The 19,496-nt window shown below is 50.3% G+C and overlaps 1 protein-coding gene across 1 annotated transcript in view; it reads left to right on the top strand.

The window, feature by feature from the left end:
- IPPK (inositol 1,3,4,5,6-pentakisphosphate 2-kinase) overlaps positions 1-19,496 on the top strand; it is a 62,741-nt gene that overhangs the window by 19,355 nt on the left and 23,890 nt on the right. The window contains exons 5-11 of the mRNA XM_011927463.1: positions 2,316-2,437; positions 3,727-3,816; positions 10,121-10,179; positions 12,150-12,222; positions 14,607-14,886; positions 17,570-17,720; positions 18,402-18,504. Of these exons, the coding sequence (XP_011782853.1) occupies positions 2,316-2,437; positions 3,727-3,816; positions 10,121-10,179; positions 12,150-12,222; positions 14,607-14,886; positions 17,570-17,720; positions 18,402-18,504 (878 nt within the window). The remainder of the gene's footprint in view (positions 1-2,315; positions 2,438-3,726; positions 3,817-10,120; positions 10,180-12,149; positions 12,223-14,606; positions 14,887-17,569; positions 17,721-18,401; positions 18,505-19,496) is intronic.

Here is a 19,496-nt window from a genome sequence, read left to right as displayed (position 1 = left end):
TATATATATACAAAAATTAGCTGGGCGTAGTGGCGGGCGCCTGTAATCCCAGCTACTTGGGAGGTTGAGGCAGGAGAATCACTGGAACCCAGCGGGCAGAGATTTCAGTTAGCTGAGATCACGCCACTGTACTCCAACCGCAGGTGACAGAGCGAGACTCCATCTCAAACAAACAAGAAAGAACCAATTAATACCACAGAAAACAGCATGAGGGAAGAGCTGGAGGTGGAGGGTCTGGGGCAGACTTAAGAAAGGGAAGGGTTCCCAGAGGCCTGGGAGAGGCAAAAGGAAACTGAGGTGACCTGAGCTTCAGGAGGGAGGGCCTGGCCCAGGAGGGTCTGCAGCCCTGGAAGCTGCCCCCAACCGGAGTCTAGGCTAGGTCCGTGTCCTTCTGAGGAACAGGGAATCTAGGGACCTTCTGTGGCATCACCTTCCCCATCCTCATGCTGTCCTTCCCCAGTCCCCTCCCATCCCTTAGCCTCTCCCTTTCTCCTCCATCCCCACCCACTCCCTTTTCTGCACTTGCTAATGGCCTTAGGGACAGGAACTAGGTCAAAGGTTATTTTTCAATCAGTGATCAAAGAGATAAATTTCATGAGTTGAGGGTGGAAATGCCTCTGTCTGGAGCACAGCCAGGCAATGAGGGTGTGGAATTGGCCAGTATAGAATTTTTTCCTGATTTGATTTGGAAAATGGAAGCAAACCATTCTCTGGGTCTGCAGTCTCTGGCTGGAGCAGGGAGGAATGGGCTACACACTGCAGGAAAGGCTGGGGAGGCGGGAAGGCCACAGGACAGTGGCTAGGCTCCAGTTCTTCCTCTTGGTGAATGCGGTCTGAGCCCGGCTCCAGGGTGCTCTGCTCTCAGCCTGCCATTTCATAACAATCATGGTAGGTTTATCACGCCAGTGATAAGAACCAGACTTGGGGTAAGGCTCATTATGTTAAAGGAGGAAAGCCTGTCCCTGGGGTGCCTGGAGCCCAGGCTTGTTTGGTTCTGTCCACACCACGGCTTCCAGCAGATTTGGTGCTGGGGAAATATTGGAGCACTGGGAACTGGGAAGGGCCTAGATGTGAAAGAAGGTAGAGCCTGCAGCCCCGTCCTCTTCAAGTTCCTGGGCTAAGGGTGTTGTGGAATTAGGGGACCATCCCCAAGACCACCCTCAGGATTGATAATATGCTAGAAGGACCAACAGAACTCACTGTTTTACTCATGGTTATGGTTTATTACAGGAAAAGGATAAAGATGGAACCAGCCAAGGGGAGAGGTGCAGGGGTGGGGTCCGGGAGAGACCTGGCATGAGCTTCTGGGTCCTCTCTCCAGGGGTGGTATGGGCAGTGTTCACTCTCCCATCGACTCTGTGTGACACTCGTGGAGTGTGCCCACCAGGAAGCCCACCAGGCTGGTGTCCAGAGTTTTTACTGGGGCTCAGGCACATCGACATGGCTGACCATCTGTGTGGCTGACTGCAGTCTCCAGCCCCTCCAGAGCTTGAACCGATACCACAAGGCCTGAAACTACCCCCTACATAAACCACGTTGTTTTTTCATTTTTTTTTTTTTTGAGATGGAGTCTTAACTCCGTCGCCAGGCTGGAGTGCAGTGGTGCGCGATCTGGGCTCACCGCAACCCCCTCTGCCTCTCTGGTTCAAGCGATTCTCCTGCCTCAGCCTCCTGAGTAGCTGGGACTACAGGCGCCTGCCACCACGCCCAGTTAATTTTTTGTATTTTTAGTAGAGACAGGGTTTCACTATGTTGGGCCAGGATGGTCTCGATCTCTTGACCTCATGATCTGCCCACCTTGGCCTCCCAAAGTGTTGGGATTACAGGTGTGAGCCACCGTTCCCGCCTTTTTTTTTTTCTTTCTTTTTTGAGACAGTCTCGTTCTATTGCCCAGGCTGGAGTGCAGTGGCACGATCTCGGCTCACCACAACCTCCGTCTCCAGGGTTCAAGCAATTCTGCTTCAGCCTCCCAAGTAGCTGCTACTATAGGCACATGCAACCATGCCCGGCTAATTTTTGTATTTTTCGTAGAGATGGGGTTTCACTATGTTGGCCAGGCTGGTCTTGAACTCCTGACCTCGTGATCCACCCGCCTCGGCCTCCCAGAGTGCTGGGATCGCAGGTGTGAGCCGCCGCGCCCGGCCTTAACCATGCTGTTACTCTTTGTGTCCCACAGTCTCCAGGGAAACATGAGGTTTTCATCAGGCACAGAGATGCCCCCTGGAACCAGGGACAAGGTGGGGCGTGTTTTGGGCAGGGATCATCTCATCTCTCTCACTGACCTTGCTCTGTATGACCCTTGCTCTGTTTTCCAGAGTCTCGCTGTGACAAGGACCTGGACACACTCAGTGGTTACGCTATGTGCCTTCCCAATTTAACCAGACTTCAAACCTACCGCTTTGCAGAGCACCGGCCCATTCTGTGTGTAGAGATTAAGGTGACCTGTCGAGGGGCAGATGGTATGGGTAAGGGGGAAAGGTCAGTCCTGGGCAGTGAGTCCGAGAGTCGTGTGCCTTGGGTTCCAGTTCCCACTGAAGTGAGTGGTAGGCACTCTTGGCTCCTGGAAACTCCACTTGCTTCTCTCCTTCCACAGCCCCCACCTGCATTCTGGTTCCTGCCATGGCTTCCAGACCCCAGGTTTAGGCTCATTCCTGGTAGTTCATGACAGAAGACCTCACCCACCCTGCATGCCTGGGCTAAAACAAGCCCTGGTTGAGGGTCACCAGAGGGAAGCGTGTTGGGTCCCCCCACCCCGTTCTGCTCAGAGGGCACAGCTTGCCAGGGTCCCCTGGGGCCTTCCTCTGTGCCCCTCCCTGCTGGCCATGCCTGCTTGGTGTTTGGCTGCTGTTTGCTGTGCTGCAGGAGCCCCATCCACAGGTTGCCCTCTAGACTGGGGAGCGCCCCGTGTCCTGCTCAGGACGGATTTTCCTGGAGGCACAAAGGCCAGTGTGACCCTCAGAGGCACTGGTGTGTCATGGCCAGGAGTCCTGAAATTCTGTGGTGCCAGGCAGTAGGGGCTGCTTGGGCCAGGGGCCCCCTTGCTTCAGCTCTCTGCTGCCCACGTCAGGGGTGGCTGTCAGAGTCTCTCAGGAAGCTGCCTCACACGGGCCTCCTCCAACTCTAAGGCAGTGATTTCTGGGTCACACTCCTGGCCTGAGCTCATGCCTCCTGATCCTCCTCACTTGTGGGTGGATGTTCTGCTTCCCCAGCCACCATCTCCAGTGCCCAAGGCTCAGCGCAGGCCTGGGTGTCGTGTATGCTCAGAGGCTGCAGCTTTTAGAGGGCATGGGGCTTCCTTGACCTTCTGGGAGCCTAGCAACTATCAGATGGGTCCCTGTCGGGCCATGCGCTAGTGTCAGTGGGAACAATGGTTCTACTTCTTGGAGCTAGGAGTCCTGGGTCCCTCTCTTCTAGAGTCTTGCGGTGACATTCTTGAATAAAAGCACAAAGCTACTACTGTGTGTTGTGCTTGTGTTGAGCTAGTGTAGAGGCGCCGCTGACCCTCCCCAGTGAGAGTTCCGGCCGTGGGTCCTCGAGCAGAGACGTTTGTGTGATCTGATACAGGAAGTGTTGTTCCCGCTGGGAGGTGCAAATGAAAACAGCTTCTGGGGCCATTTATGCGTAATTATCTTGCTGCACTCATTATCTTGTAGTCAGTGATACGTCTATTTAGAGGTACGTGATTTCTTCCTAAATGTTTTTCCTCCTTATTTATTTATTTTACAGCCAAAATGTGGGTTTATTCCTTTCTCGAGTGATGTCACGCATGAGATGAAGCATAAGGTCTGTCGTTACTGCATGCACCAGCACCTCAAGGTGAGGAGAGCCAACGCCCAGCCGTGGGCTACTCTAGCTGCACGCTGGGGATCTGGGCTGAGGCATGGGCACACACAGTTTTCAGAAGAGTAAAAGAAAATGCGGATATTTTTAGTTGACATTTTATTTCACAAAGTGATTCATGTTCACCTTTTTTATTTTTTAAATTTAGAGACAGGGTCTCTGTCACCCTGTCAGGCAGGAGTGCAGTGATGGAATCATACTCACTGCAGCCTCCACCTCCTGGACTCAAGCAGTCCTCCTGCCTTGGCCTCCCAAAGTGCAGGTTTACGCCGTTCTCCTGCCTCAGCCTCCCGAGCAGCTGGGACTACAGGCGCCCGCCACCTCGCCCGGCTAGTTTTTTTGTATTTTTTAGTAGAGACGGGGTTTCATCGTGTTAGCCAGGATGGTCTTGATCTCCTGCTGTGAGCCACTGCGCGGCCTGTGTTCGCCAGATTCACTCTTTTTAAAATGTATAGTTCAGTGGTTTTAGTCTCTTCACAAGGTCGTGCAGTCATCACTTCTATCTAGTTGCTGACATTTTTATCACTTCAAAGCAAGGTGTCTTCGTCTTTCTGTATTAATCTGGCGTATTACCTTGGTTTTCGCATGTTGGACCAACCTTGCATTTCTGGTATAAATCCCAGTTGCTCGTGGTGTGTAATACTTTTATATGCTGCTGAATTCAGTTTGCTAGTTTTTTGCTGAGGGTTTTTGAATGATAAGGGATGTTGGTGTGTAGTTTTCTAGTGATAACTTCTCTGACTTTGGTACTAGTGTAATAACTGGCTTCATGGAATGAGTTAGGAATTGTGTTTTTTTCACTCTCCAGTTTTTTGAAAGAGTTTCAGTATTGGTATTGATTCTTCTTGAAATGTTTGGTAGACTTCACTAGTGAAGGCATTTTGTCCTGGGATTTTCTTTGTTAGAAGATTTTTGATTACTGATTCAGTCTCTTGTTACCAATCTGTTGAGATTCTCTATTTCTTGAGTGGGTTTTTTGGTAATTATGTGTTACTAGGAATTTGTCCATTTCCATCTAATTTGTTGGCATACAGGTCAGTAGTAGTGTCCCCTTCTTCATACCTGAATTTGGTAATTTGGTTTCTGTCTTTCCTTGGTCTAGCCAAAGGATTGTGTCATATTTGTTGATCTTTTCTTTTCTTTTTTTTTTTTTTGAGACGGAGTCTTGCTCTGTCACTGGGGCTGGAGTGCAGTGGCTGGATCTCAGCTCGCTGCAAACTCCGCCTCCCAGGTTTACGCCATTCTCCTGCCTCAGCCTCCCGAGCAGCTGGGACTACAGGTGCCCGCCACCTCGCCCGGCTAGTTTTTTTGTATTTTTTAGTAGAGACGGGGTTTCACCGTGTTAGCCAGGATGGTCTCGATCTCCTGACCTCGTGATCCGCCTGTCTTGGCCTCCCAAAGTGCTGGGATTACAGGCTTGAGCTACTGCGCCCGGCTAATCTTTTCGAAGAAATAACTTTTGGTTTTGTTCATTTTTTTGCTCCCTCTCCCCCATGTTGTATTTCATTTGTCTTCACTTTAATCTTTACTGTTTCCTTCCCTGTGCTTGGATTGGGCTTAGTGTGTTATTCTTTTTCTAGCTTTATTTATTTATTTATTTATTTTTGAGATGGAGTCTCGCTGTGTCGCCCAGGCTGGAGTGCAGTGAGTATCTGGGACTACAGGCGCCCGCCACCATGCCCGGCTAACTTTTTGTATTTTTAGCAGAGATGGGGTTTCACCGTGTTAGGCAGGATGGTCTCGATCTCCTGACCTTGTGATCCGCCTGCCTTGGCCTCCCAGAGTGCTGGGATTACAGGCGTAAGCCGCTGCGCCTGGCCTCTAGCTTTTTATTGTAGAAAGTTAGGTTATTCATTTAAGATCATTCTTTTAATAAATCTTTAATTGCTTTCTCTTCATCCCATAAATTTTGGTATGTTGTGTTTTCATTTTATCTTAATTCATTCTCTGATTTCTCTTTTGCTTTCTTCTTTTACCCATTGATAATTAGGAGTGTTTACTTTTTACATATTTGTGAGTCAAATTTCCTTTTGTTACTGATTTCTAGTTTCATTTCACTATGTTTGGAGAATACTGTTTGCACGATTTCACTCTTAAAATGTATTGAGACTTGTTTGGTGGTTTAACGTAAGGTTCTTCCTCAAGACTGTTCTATGTTTGCTTGGACAGAGTGTGTAAACCTGTTGTTGCTGGGTGGAGTTTTCTATAGATGTGTTAGCTCTGGTTGGTTCATAGTGTTGTTCAAGCCTTCATTCTTGTTGATTTTCTGTCTTGTTGCTCTGAGTATTGCTTTAACATAATAACCTCAACAGTCTAGTTCAGGTTCATACCAACTCCATTTCAATCATAGACAAAAGCTTTGCTCCTCTAAAGCCTTGCTCCCTCCCCCAACCTTTGTGCTGTTATTGGGATACAAATTAGATATTTCTACATCATGTTCTGGTTGATACAGATTTGTAATTATTACCTTATGCAGTTGTCTCTTAAATTATGTGGAGAAACAAGAATTACAAAATGTGTTTATACCTTCTTTTATATTTGCCTAGGTAGTTACCTTTACTGATGCTCTTTATTTCTTCCTGTGGATTTGAGTTACTGTCTAGTATCCTTTATTTCAGCCGAAAGGACCTCCTTTAGTAATTCTTGTAAGATAGGTTTGCTAGCAACAGATTTTTTAGTTACAGTTTATTTGTGCAATGTCTTAATTTCTCCTTTATTTTCAAAGGATAGTCTTGGGAGATCTAGAATTCTTGGATGGCAGTCTTTCTTTTAGCACTGAGGATATGCCATGATCCTGCCTCCTCCTGGCCTGCATGGTTTCTATGAGGAATCAGCTGTTAATCTTAGGGAAGGTGCTTTGTATGGATGAGCCACTTCTCCCTTTCTGCTTTTTAAGATTCTTTCTTTGTCTTTGTCCTGTGACAGTTTGATTCTGGTGTGTCTAGCTGTGGATCTCTTGGTCTCTATCCTAAAATTCAACCATTTTCTCTTCTGCCTCCTCAAGTCTGTTCTTGAGCCCCTCTAGTTACTTTTTCATTGTAGTTACTGTACTTTTCAACTAAAGACTTTCTTTCTTTTTTTTCTTTTTAGACAGGCTCTTGCTCTGTCACCCAGAGTGGACTGCAGTGGCATGAAGGTGACTCACTGCAGCCTTGACCCCTGAACTCAAGCCATCTTCCTGCCTCAGCCCCCACCGAGCTGGGACTACAGGCACACCCCACCATATCCAGCTAGTTTTTGAATTTTTTGTAGGACAAGGTTTCACCATGTTGCCCAGGCTGATCTCGAACGCCTCAGGTCGGGCAGTGTGTCTACCTCGGCCTCCCAAAATGCTGGGATTATAGGCGTGAGCCACCATGCCCGGCCAGAGTTTCTTTTTGGTTCCTTTTTATAATTTCTACCTCTCCATTGATATTCTCTATTTGTTGAGACATTGTTCTCCTTGTTCCTTTTAGTCCTTTGTCCCTAGTTTCCTTTAGCTCTAAGCATATTTAAAATAGTTGATTGAAGTCTTTGTCTAGTAAGTCCAGTGTCTGGGCTTCCTCAGGGGCAACCTAGTGATTGTCTTTTTTGTCTTTTTTCTTTCTTGTATATGGGCAGTACTTTCTTGTTTCTTTTTTTTCTTTTTTTTTTTTTTTTGAGACGGAGTCTCCCTCTGTCACCCAGGCTGGAGTGCAGTGGCCGGATCTCAGCTCACTGCAAGCTCCGCCTCCCGGTTTTACACCATTCTCCTGCCTCAGCCTCACGAGCAGCTGGGACTACAGGCGCCCGCCACCTCGCCTGGCTAGTTTTTTTTTGTATTTTTAGTAGAGACGGGGTTTCACCGTGTTGGCCAGGATGGTCTCGATCTCCTGACCTCGTGATCCGCCCGCCTCGGCCTCCCAAAGTGCTGGGATTACAGGCGTGAGCCACCGCGCCCGGCCCGTACTTTCTTGTTTCTTTGCGTTTTTTGTGATGATGGGTCGAAAGTGGGCATTTGAAATAATATAATGTGGCCCCTCTGGAATTAGATTCTACTCCCTCTCCAGGATTTTTATTGCTGCTTCTTGTAGTTGTTACTGTTTGTTTAGGGACTTCTCTGCGCTCGTTTTGTGAAGTCTGTATTCTTTGTCGTATGTGGCCAGTAAAGTCTGCTCAGTTAGCTTAGTGGGCAGTTAGTGGGCCGATAGATGTTTTCTTAAATGGCAGGCATTCCAGAATGAGTCAGTCTCCTAGTCTTTGCTGAGGGGCTCTGTTTGTGTCTTGGGGCCCACTCAGCACTCACTAGGGTGTTTGATAACTTTGCCTTTGCCCTTTACTTCCATGGAGCCTCAGATCAGCTCAAGTGAGAGCTTAGGGCCTTCTCAGTTCTTCTTTGAGTCTCTGCATGACTTTCTAGATTCCTAGGTGTATGTTGGAGCTTTCAGAGTCTCTGTGTACATCTTGTTACTCAGCTTTTTCTTTTGGCTTTGGTTAGCCTATTGTTTGCCCTTTTATTCACCTTCCAAGGAAACCGTGAAGTTAAACAATTGCCTCTAAATGTTTTTGACAAATGCTGGCAGTTAAAAGGCCTCCTGCACGGGTGAGTTCTGAGCCAGGTCAGTGAAGACAGCCTTGCAAGTGTGATCTTTCCGGGACTCCAGAGACAGGTCAAATAGTGATTGTCAGAGAACGAGGCTTTGGAGATGTCCTGCCCTGGTCTGCGCCCTCTGTGGCTGTTGGGCAGCTGGTTTTCACTGTGATTGCGGCTGTCGGTTTTCAAGGTTCCCTTGGAGCTAGAGATACGGGGATGGGAATAGGGCATTTAAAGTGCCAACAAGCTCACTGATCTTGCTTAGATTTAGCTGTTTTTCTTGAATAAATGCGTCCTGGATTGTTGCAAGTCTATGGTCAATTTCCAGAGTTCAAAAATTTTTGATTCTGACATTTTTTTTTTTAACCGGTTTTCTGATTGCCTTTACAGAGGAGAGAATTTCTGGAGGTCATTGCTCCACTATTTCACCACCATCACCCTTTCTTTTCTTTGTGATGTGATTACTATCTGAGCTCTTAGGGGAAAGACAGTCTGTGAGCCATGCCCCTTAGGATGTGATTTTCATGATCACCATTCACTTTTAACGTATGTGACATGTTTAAGAAATACTTTTTACTATAAAGCACTACTTGCTCATATAACTGGTAACATATGACATGGCATGAATTGGATTACCTGCCTTCCCAGGTAACTCATATTGTCAGATATATTTGCTTATCTTTCCAGACTTCTTCCTGTGCCCACAAAAATATGCATGTAAATCAGGTGGAAATGAAGTGATGTCTCTCCACATGTTCTAATGTTTACATGCCTGTATATGCACACACACACTCTTACAAAGCAAAAATGGGATCATGCCATATGTACTTTCTCTGATTGCTTTTTTCACTTAATCCTTGAGAATTGTGATATATTCTTCAGGGCTTTTTCAATGCATATTTGGATATATGCATGGATATTTGCACATAAACTTTTTTTTTTTTTTTAAAGCAAAATTGACGTTACACTGTATCCATTGTTCTGCCAGTTGCTTTTTTCCTTTGAATAAATTTTGGTGACTTTTAACTCTACCTCTTTCTGGTAGTGGCTGCATATCATTTGTGCATTTCTTCATTCAGTGAATTGCTTGCTGTGTGCTGGCCCCACTAGTGGATGGACTGTGATTTATTTAGTCATTTCCCTACTGATGAGTGTCTCTCTTGGTTTCAGGGTTTGCTGTTGGCAGTAAGGCTGCAGTGGACATTCTTGTCTCTGTACCTTTTTGCCCTGTGCTAGTTCTTCTAGGTTCCTTGTAGATTTGCTGAGTCAGGGAACATAAACATTTTAAAGTTTGGTGGATACCAGCAAGTTGCCTTGCAAAATGTTATACCAACTTATCTTCCCACTGGCAACATGAAATTTCTTGTTAAGGACACCTTCCCTGTTACTGGATATTATAACTTCTAAAGGTTTGTTACTGTCATTACCAAAATGTGGCCGTGTAATTTGAAGGTGTTTGCCGCTGTCTTCCCTGCTCCTGTGAAGGGCTGCCCTGGGGGCCACGCCACATCACATCTCACAGATGGGGCCACGGTTTCCTTGAATGGAAGTCAAGTGGCTCCCTCCCCCACTTAGCGATGTGCACCTGCAAAGGTGGTGGCACCTTTTCCGGGGTAAGGCTGCAGCTTGTCTTCATTGTCTTCATCACTGATGCTGTTCTGTGCTCAGTTGGCACAGTGCAGTCCCCAGCGCCAGTCACCTCATGCCCTCCTCTTGGTGTTTTCACAGGTAGCCACTGGGAAGTGGAGGCAGATCAGCAGATACTGTCCCCTTGATCTCTACTCAGGGTAAGAGAACGCTTCTCCTTTGCCCCCTTGTGTCACGTTCCCTGGAGGTGAGTGGGGCGGGGGCCAGTGCCTGGTGGGGGGTGTTTCATGAGGTAGGAAGCCGGGGAGGGCCACGTTCTGTCTTCAGGGCTCTCTTTTGCCATCAGCGCTGTAGACGCTTGGGGCTTTGTGCTCCGTGCCTTGTCTCTGTGCTCACAGTTTGAGGTGCTTGCTCACTTGTGGTTGTTCCCTCATCCGAGTTGTGACCAGATTTGTCTTCTACTTATGTCAGAAATCAACTGGTGCTCAGCCTTGACCTCCACCGTCTGGGCCTTCATAGTTTGGTTGTTTGTACCTTGGATCTCTCCCTCCTCTGTGGATATTAAAAAGTCTGCTGCTGTGGTGGCCATTTCTGCCCTGGCAAGGCCTGCTTGCAGCCTCCGACCAGGTGCCTGGGCTCTGCTCCCCACCTTGGCGCTGCCTCCACGCTCCCCGGCCTTCAGAGCTTTGCTGTGCATCCTGCACACTGCTTTCCTGGGTCAGCTCAGAGTCCGGTCCTGCCAGAGCCTTTGTGGTCAGGAAGGCGGTAGTGATTGGGAGCTGGGGAAGGTCATTCCGCAGTGGGGCCTGGGGGCCTGGCGAGCAGGCCCTGGGGCTGAAGGGGCAGCAGAGGGAGCAGGCAGGGCTGAGGGGGGGGAGCAGGTGGAGGGAGGCGGGACCTGGGACTCATGGCAGTGCCCTGCCCCGACTCAGGCACCTCCCGTCACACACCCAGGAGAGAGTCCTTGGCCACAGGGCGATGTAGATTTGTGAGCCTTTGCTGTCCTTTTTGATCAGCACAGCTCCTCTTTCCAATCTCGTTTCCCTCCCTGGGACCCCTGTTACTGCAGAGCTGTTCTGGTGAGTCTGGTTTTTCTTACTCCGCTGCGTGAGTTTCTTTCCTCTTTCCTCCCCCGCTGCCCTCCAACCGTTCATTTTGTGCCCCTGTCTTTGTCAGTGCTCAGCACTGCCTCTGAGTGCGCGCCTGGTCGCCATGTCAGTGCTTTTGGTTAGATGCCCTTGCAAACTTCCTGGAACAAAGATTGAACACAGAGTTGTCTTTGGAAGTTAAAAAGTTCACAAACATTGGGAATGCTCATTCAGAAGGTGGCACCAACACCGCTCGCTCCAAGGCTTCAGCGAGGCTGGCGGTGCGCTCACGTGTGGGTCCCATGTGGATTTCCCTGTGCACCTAAAGGCTGTGAATTGTGAAGCATTCAGTAATAAAGATTCATTGTTGAGAATTTATTAATGTGTCAGAACATAAGTAGGGAACCCTCCCTGGAATGTTGTAGAATACAGGCTTTTAGGAGTCAGCTAGAGAGTGCGTGGATACTGGGAGCCTTTCTGAATGCGTGCTCGTGGGCTGTCCCCACTGGCAGGGTCAGGCTCACGTGCTTACATGGGCAGCTTGGCCTCCAGAGGTTCCCCTGTGGGGGTGGGGGAGGAGGCCAGCCTTGCAGCTCCTCGCTTGCAGGGCGACGGCTCCCTGGGGCTCTAGCCTCTCCCTGGCTCCCGGCACTCCCTTCATGGCCCGTCACAGGTCTCCTGCTGCCCCTGAGCCTTTGGAAGTTGCGGCAGGAGGAACAAGGGAGGCAGAGCAGCCCGTAACCCCTTCGGGTGGGGCTGTGATGCGGCTGGTGGGGTTCCCACTCCCGTGCCTCAGTTGGGTCCCTCACATCTCCCGAAGGCCTGGGGTCAGGGCCAACCCCCACATCTCTAGTGAGCGCGTGTCAGGCTGTGGAGCTGTGTCTGTGACTGTCCGGGGAGGGAGCCCATGGTGGGGCTGTAGTGAGGGGAGAATGTCACTGTTTGGACCCGGCTGGACCCTGGGTTTCCCAGCGGCCCCTAGGAAAATACCTGGCATGTCCTCTGAGCCACGAGCAGGTGTGTGTGCAGGGACAGGTCAGTTCCAGCTGCTTTTAAAGCATGTTAACACTTTTCCCTTTTAGAAACAAACAGAGAATGCACTTTGCCTTGAAGAGTTTGCTGCAGGAGGCACAAAACAACTTGAAGATATTTAAGGTAAGAGCTGCTTTGAGTCTACGGTGGTTTCAGGGTGGGGCCGGCGAAGGTTCAAGTGACCTCACAGATGAGGGTGTTGGGCTGGGCTGCACGTCGTGTGTGTTGGACATCCCCTTTGGGGTCCTCATACCCCGACTGGTTCCCCCATCACCTTGGACCTTCCAGTTCCAGACCTTCTTTCCCTGACCTTTTTCTGAGCACGATTCCACAAGCACAGCATCTGAGTGACCCTGGGTTGTCCATGGCCCTGCGGTGCTTGACCAAAGCCCCAGCAATTGCGGGGTGGGCCTTGGTCTCCCCTGATGAGCAGATGGGTGAGCCGTGGGTGAGGATGACTCTGGCACTACCTGGGCTGGCGTCACCTGGCCTGCTGCTGGCAGTGGTGTCCAAGGGAGAGGAGGTGGGGGTGGGGCCAGGCAGGATTGGGGCATCTGCAGAGGAGAGGCTGTTGGGGAGAGAGGGGATGAGATGTAGGGCAGCAGGCCTGGGTGGCAGTCAGAGTCCTCTGGGGTCCCCCTTGTCATCACCTCAGTCCCAGTTGTAGCCTCATGACCACACATAAGTGACACCTGGGGACAGAGTCCTGGGCTCCCTGCAGGAGCTGACAGCCATCGCAGGTGGATCCTTCAGAGGAGGCAGGGCTATTGAGCGTGGGCCTGTCAGCTTCCTACGTGCCGTGGTCTGGATGAGGTGACTGGTGAACCGGAAGCCCTGGCCCCTCTCCTTGCTGCTGCATGTGGCTGGTGTCCTGCTGCCTGGCTGGCTGGCTCTCAGCGGTGGGCAGGTGGGGCCTGCTCTTGACCTGCCTCCCCAGGTCTTGGTTAGAAACCCACTGTGCTGGCTGCTGGGCAAGTGAATCGGCTTCGTTCCCTGTCTGCCTCCACCTTCCCAAATCCAGGAAAGGATGACATATTTCACAGGTAGCTTTTATTTCATGTTTATATAATTTATTTTTATAAACTCGATATTTAAACCCTGAAGATACATTCTGTTTCATCAGGGCTTTGTTTGAAGCCTATCATAAGGCTGGCATGTTATCCCAGGTGGACCCTTTTCTGGCCCCGTCTGACCTGCACCAAAGGTCTCTGGAACTCCGGCTGTCTGCTGCTTCTGTTAACATCAGCATGGAAAAGTCCCGAGGATTAGGATTGTTTCAAAAGAGTTGAAAAGGGGATGGATTAAGGGAAGGGATGCAGAATGATTTAAGATAACACGTCACGCCACCAAGGCATGTTACCTACTGTGCGTTTCATCAGCTCTCCGGCCGATCTCGTCCAGTTCAGTATTAAAAGCCAGCAAGGCAGAAAACCCTGAAAGCGCTGAAGTTCCAGGTGTGGGCCAGGTGTGGTGGCTCACACCTGTAATCCCAGCATTTTGGGAGACTGAGGTAGATGGATTGCTGAGGCCAGAAGTTCAAGACCAGCCTGGGTAACATAGCAAAACCCTGTCTCTACAAACAAATAAAAAAATGATCTGGGCGTGGTGGTTTGCACCTGTGTTCCCAGCTACTTAGGAGCCTGAGGTGGGAGGATTACTTGAGCCTGGGAGTTGAAGGCTGTCATGAGCTTTGATTGCTCCACTGCACTCTAGCCTGGGCAACAGGGTGCAACCTTGTCTCAAAAACATTAAAAAATTGTTTTAAAAATAAATAAATAAATAAATAAGGTTTAAAGAGTTGGTACTTTCCTGGGGTTGGCTGCTGTCGGGGCCTTTCTCCTGGGCACCACCCTGACCCCCATGAGTCATGTGTTGACTCCCTCGGGCATGGCAGCAGATGTCCCTGCCTGTGCCCTGGGAACGTGTGAATCTGAATGTTGATGATGTTGTAAGGAGTTTCTTTGCTGGGCTTGATTTAAGCCAGCAAATGCCAGCAGCTTCTCCCACCATCTGGCTCAGCTGTACCACCCAGCACTGGGGTCACCCTGGGTGTGGCCTGAACCCCAGGACACACTCGTTTGCAGTGTTGGTGCTGACTGCTGTCCTCATGTTTGTCTGCTCAGGGCCAGAGCCAAGGCCCTCAGGTTCTTGAGTAACTGGGCTGGTGGCTTTGGGAGTTTGTCACTTGTGATGAGCATTTGCTCTCGGCTTCTGAAGGTACTGTGGATCATTGTCTGGGGGGCGGTGGTCAGGCCAGGGCACTGCTCTTTAGTTTTTGAAACTTGTCTTCCTTTTCATGTCTTGAGGTTTGGTGCTTGGTTGATAGCACAGCCCGTGAGGGTGGATTTCCCTGGAGGAGCCGGAGTGTGCAGTGGCCCCAGATTGGGTCGACAGCGTCAGGGCCTTTGGCTTTCACCTGCTGCCTGGCCTGCTGGTGGTGGGGACTGAGTTCTTTTCCTACAAGCTTGGTGGTTTGACGTTTCCCTCTCTCTTTTCCCTGCCTGAAGAATGGTGAGCTGATTTATGGCTGCAAAGATGCCCGGAGCCCCGTGGCTGACTGGAGTGAGCTTGCACACCACCTGAAGCCGTTCTTCTTCCCTTCCAACGGCCTGGCCAGCGGGCCCCACTGCACAAGGGCTGTGATCAGGGAGCTGGTGCACGTGATCACACGGGTGCTGCTGAGCGGCTCGGACAAGGGCCGGGCAGGCTCCCTGAGAGCGGGGCTTGGGCCCCAAGGCCCGCGGGTCTGTGGAGCCAGCCCTTTCAGCAGGAGCCTTCGCTGCCAAGGTAGGGCCCAGCCTTCCCCAGGTAGGCGGTGGGGGCCGCAGGGCCTTGGGACTCTGCAGTCCCCATGGGTGGCCAGGCGGTCAGCAAAGCCTCCTGGGGGATCTGGGGGATGCCACCTGGTTACACCAGGGCTCCCAGCACGGAGCTTCGCCACCTCTCACCCCCAGATGCAGACTCCCTTTCTTGCCTTTTATCTGTATCTGTAAATAGCAGGACACATTTGGGCTGTAGGATTTCCCCCTGGAATATCATCCATATGTTGTGGTCCTCTCTGGTTTGTTGAGTGTTTTCAACCATGTTATCTATCCTGTTGGAGCCTCATTGCAACCCTGGGGACAGGTTTTCCTTGGCTTGTTCCTTAGATGGGGAGAAATGAGGCACAGACATCCTTCAGGGCCGGGTCCTACCACAATGAGGTGTCTTCACAAGTCTGGGGTGAAGACACAGACCCGTGGGGACTTTGGACTGCAGGACACCTTCCTTGCAGACAGGAGCCGGGCCCTGGCCACTGCTGCGTGTCCTGACGTCTCATGAGCTGACGCTGCCTGTGATTCTTGGCAGCCCGTGGAGACCCCATGGTCTCTGGGAGCCTGAGATGGTTTGAAGACAGCAGTCCTGCTTGTGTGCAACCAGAAACCCACCCACACCCTGAGCCCTGCCTTCTTTTCTGCTATCTGTGCCAATTTTTTCTTTTGTTTTTTCAAGACAGGATCTTACTCTGTTACCCAGGCCAGAGTGCAGTTGTGTGATCTCGGCTCACTGCAACCTCCGCCTCCTAGGTTCAGGCAATTCTCCTGCCTCAGCCTCCCAAGTACAGGTGCGCACTGTCACACCTAATGTTTGTATTTTTAATAAAGACAGTTTCGCCTTATTGGCCAGGCTGGTCTCGAACTCCTGACCTCAAGCGATCCGCCTGCCTTGGACTCCCAAAGTGCTGGGATTACAGGCATGAGCATGTAATAATAATTTTCTTATTACAAATGAACTTTGTGGTTTTTTTTTTCTTGTTATGAAAATGATTCCTGATCATTTCAGAAAATTTTGTTAAAATTATGCCTATAATCTGGGCACATAACTGCTTTTAAGGAGGCAGACTGTGTCTGGAATGACAGATGGCACCAGTTGCTGAGGTGGTCTGGGGGCATCAACAGGAGGCGCCACAGCACCCCAGGGCTCCTGCAGACCTTTTTGGACATGGACACAGACAGAAGGGAGTGGAGCTGGGCCCCAGCTGCTGGGATGTGCAGTTTAAAACAATAAGATCATACTCTACATGTCATTTTGTAACCTGACTTTCTTAATTAGCATAAATCTGTATCTGTATCATCACATATATATGTTCTTTTATTATTATTGTTTTTTTAAAGACAAGGTTCTGTTGCCCAGGCTGGAGTGCAGTGGTGTGAACTTGGCTCACTGCAACCTCCACCTCCTGGGCTCAAGTGATCCTCCTGCCTCAGCCTTCTGAGTAGCTGGGACTATAGACGCGCGTGACCACGTCTAGCTAATTTTTTTTTTTTTTGTAGAGATGGGGTTGCTCCATGTTGCCCATGCTGGTCTTGAACTCCTGGACTTGAGCAATCTGCCGGTCTTGGCCTCCCAGAGAGCTGGGATTACAGGCGTAAGCCACGGCGCCTGGCGATCACATGCATTTTATTCAACTTTTATTGACCATGTATGGATCTGCTGTAATTTTAACAGATCCCCTCTAGTTGGGCATGTGAGCTTTTACTCCCGTTCTCCTGCATGGTGGCATTTTCGTGTCGGGTCCTGCTGACATCTGCAGGTGACTACAGTTTCCCCTGCATGGACACCTTTCTTACTGGGTCTTTGCCTGTGGTTTGGTTCTTTGTGGGAGATGGTTGCTCCCTTCAGGGGGAGGAGACGATCTGGGACTTGGTACCTCCTAAGCTTACTTGGCACCCCGTACAGCACAGATGCCAAACAACTGTGAGCGGCAAGTGGAGTTTTGTTTCTGCCTCTGTCCTACGATATAACAGGTCCTTGTCCGTGGCTTTGACCCCTGTCTGTGGCTCTGTGCGGCTGGTTCTGAGCTTGCGCCTGTCGCCAGCCCAGGTCTCACCTGCCTCTCACTGTGGGCTCGTGGCTCTGGACTGTGCAGTGTCCTGGGGTTGTCCCTGGTTGTCCTCCTTTAGTGGCCTTGCAGATTTAGGATGCCAGCAGGATCTTTAGAAATTCCCTGCCTTGCAGTTGTGGTGGGTCAAGATCGCGCCACTGCACTCCAGGCTGGGCCACAGAGAGTAAGACTTGGTCTCAAAAAAAAAAGAAAGAAATTTTGTGTACTGACTTAAAATGAGGATTTTGTCTAAACTTAGATCATAAAGTGACTTCCGGGGCTGTTGTGGTAGAATCTAAAAGACATTCTGAGAGTTGTGTTGGGAGAGGAGAGGCACGAGGCAGGACGTGTGCGTTTCTTGCTCTCTCCTTTGTGCTTGGCCTGGTGCATCCAGTGTGGTCCAGGCTCGCTCCAGCTCCAGCAGCTCTGTGAGGCGGGAGCGTCATCTCATCTGTCCTTAGCGCCAGTCCAGGGTCCAGTCCTTGCCTGTGGCGATGCCCGTATGGCGGAGCCCAGGATGAGCCCTGCGGTCTGCGCCGGCCTGTGTCTCCCTCCACGTTCTTTGATAATCAACATGCTCTCGTTTTCCCCTGATGTTCTCGGTAGGAAAAAACACCCCAGAGCGCTCGGGGTTACCGAAGGGCTGTCTTCTGTACAAAACCCTCCAGGTGCAGATGTTGGACCTGCTGGACATCGAAGGCCTCTACCCTCTGTACAACCGGGTTGAGCGATACCTAGAAGAGTTTCCTGAGGAGAGGTGAGGTCGGGCGGTCCCCGTCTTGGGCAGCCCTGAGAGGAGACTGTGGGGGTGGGCAGGGTAAGAACGTGCCTCCCAGGGCACAGCTTCCCAGGAGGACGAAGCACGCCGGCCACTCCCCGCCCCAGTCCTCTGCTCCCCGGCGCCGAGGCCTGGCTCTGGAATGTAGCGCCTTGTGAAGGAGGAACAGGGTCACTTACCGCTTTCTGGAGAAGAAAGCTCATCTGTGAGCCTGCTAATTCGAAACCCCAAGTTGGGGCCGAGCCTGCAGAGGGCAGTGTTGCTCCACGGCTGAGCAGCGTCCTGCAGGCCCTTCTGTGTCAGCCGAGCCTCTGTCCTGGGCTTTCAGTGCCCGTCACTGGGGTCCACACCCGCGGTGTCCAGTCAGGGCCAGGATCCTCTTCCTTCCTTGCTGGAATTCACTTGTGTCTCTGACTCAGGATGCTACTTGTCATGAACAGGAGAAGGCTCAGCTTCAAGGCTCCCTGGTTCTGGTCTTGCTAAGTTCTGTTTAAAACCTTGATGTTTAACATGAGGGAGATAGATCTGTTAGGTGTTTTTCAAAACAAAATGTGTGATGGTTAGTGGTGCTGGGCTACAATTTGTAGACTGTGTTAGCAGTTTAAGAAACAACCTCTGTGCGGCGTTGTCATCCTATTTTTATTGTGCTTTCTTCTTCAGGAAAACCTTACAAATAGATGGGCCTTATGATGAAGCATTTTACCAGAAGCTGCTTGACCTTTCCACCGAGGATGACGGGACAGTGGCCTTTGCGTTAACAAAGGTTGGCAGACCCATCCAAAAACTTGTGTGATGCTTAGATTCTTAGCACTAATTTTTTTTTTTTCCATTACCTACCCCTGAGGTTTAAAGCAGAAAACCTGGATTATAAAAAAAGTGGCTGAAGTTTCTCCCAGATAAACCGGGGCAGGTGGTGGTACATTTAGGTTTTAAGGGGAATTTCCCTTGGTTGAATTCTGCCCTGGCCCGTTCCTGGTGCGATCAGGCCCCAGGGGCAGCCAATCTGCAACCCATCTGCATGCCTTCTCAGCAGCCCACAACAGGCTCTCTGCCAACCATCCCTTGTTGCAGGGGCCTCGCCAGGGCCCTGGGACCCCACCTGTGTCTCTGCCCTGCCCCTGGCTGGATGCGGGCAGCTTCTTTCCCTTAGAACCGAGGCTGAGGGACAGCCTGCAGGAGTCTCTTAGGGAAGAGGACTGGCCCTGCACTTCCTGGGTCTGTGAAATTCAGAGCTCCATGAGCTTGGATGGGAAAAAAATGGCATCTTCATTTTCACTAAGCTGTAGCTGGAATTTAGCATTTCTTTCCATTACGAAGGTGGCAGTGAGCCTGTGGGTTCATCAGGACCCAGGACTTTGCCACTAAGAGAATAAAAAAACAGACTTTCCGTCTCACACTGTAGCTGCAGACACTTCGAGATGTGGTTTATTCATCACTGCATGAAATGTTACATATTAGTGTGGAATACATTTGTTTTTAAAAATATTTTGGCTCAGCACTTTGGGAAGCTGAGGTGGGAGAATTACTTAAAACCAGAAGTTGGAAGCCAGCCTGGTTAACATAGTGAGACGCCCATCTCTGCAAAAGAAAATACAAAAATTAGCTGGACATAGTGGCATGTGCTTAGAGTCCCAGCTACTTGGGAGACTGAGGTAGGAGGATGCAGTCAAGGCTGCAGGGAATTGTGATCATACTGCTGTGCTCCAGCCTGGGTGACAGAGCAAGCCCCTGTCTCAAAAAAAAAAAAAAAAAAAA

Source organism: Colobus angolensis, unplaced genomic scaffold (assembly GCF_000951035.1).
Source record: "Colobus angolensis palliatus isolate OR3802 unplaced genomic scaffold, Cang.pa_1.0 Scaffold72, whole genome shotgun sequence".
Taxonomy (NCBI): Eukaryota; Metazoa; Chordata; class Mammalia; order Primates; family Cercopithecidae; genus Colobus; species Colobus angolensis.
Note: the sequence above shows the minus strand (reverse complement) of the source record. Positions and strands in the feature narration are given on the sequence as shown.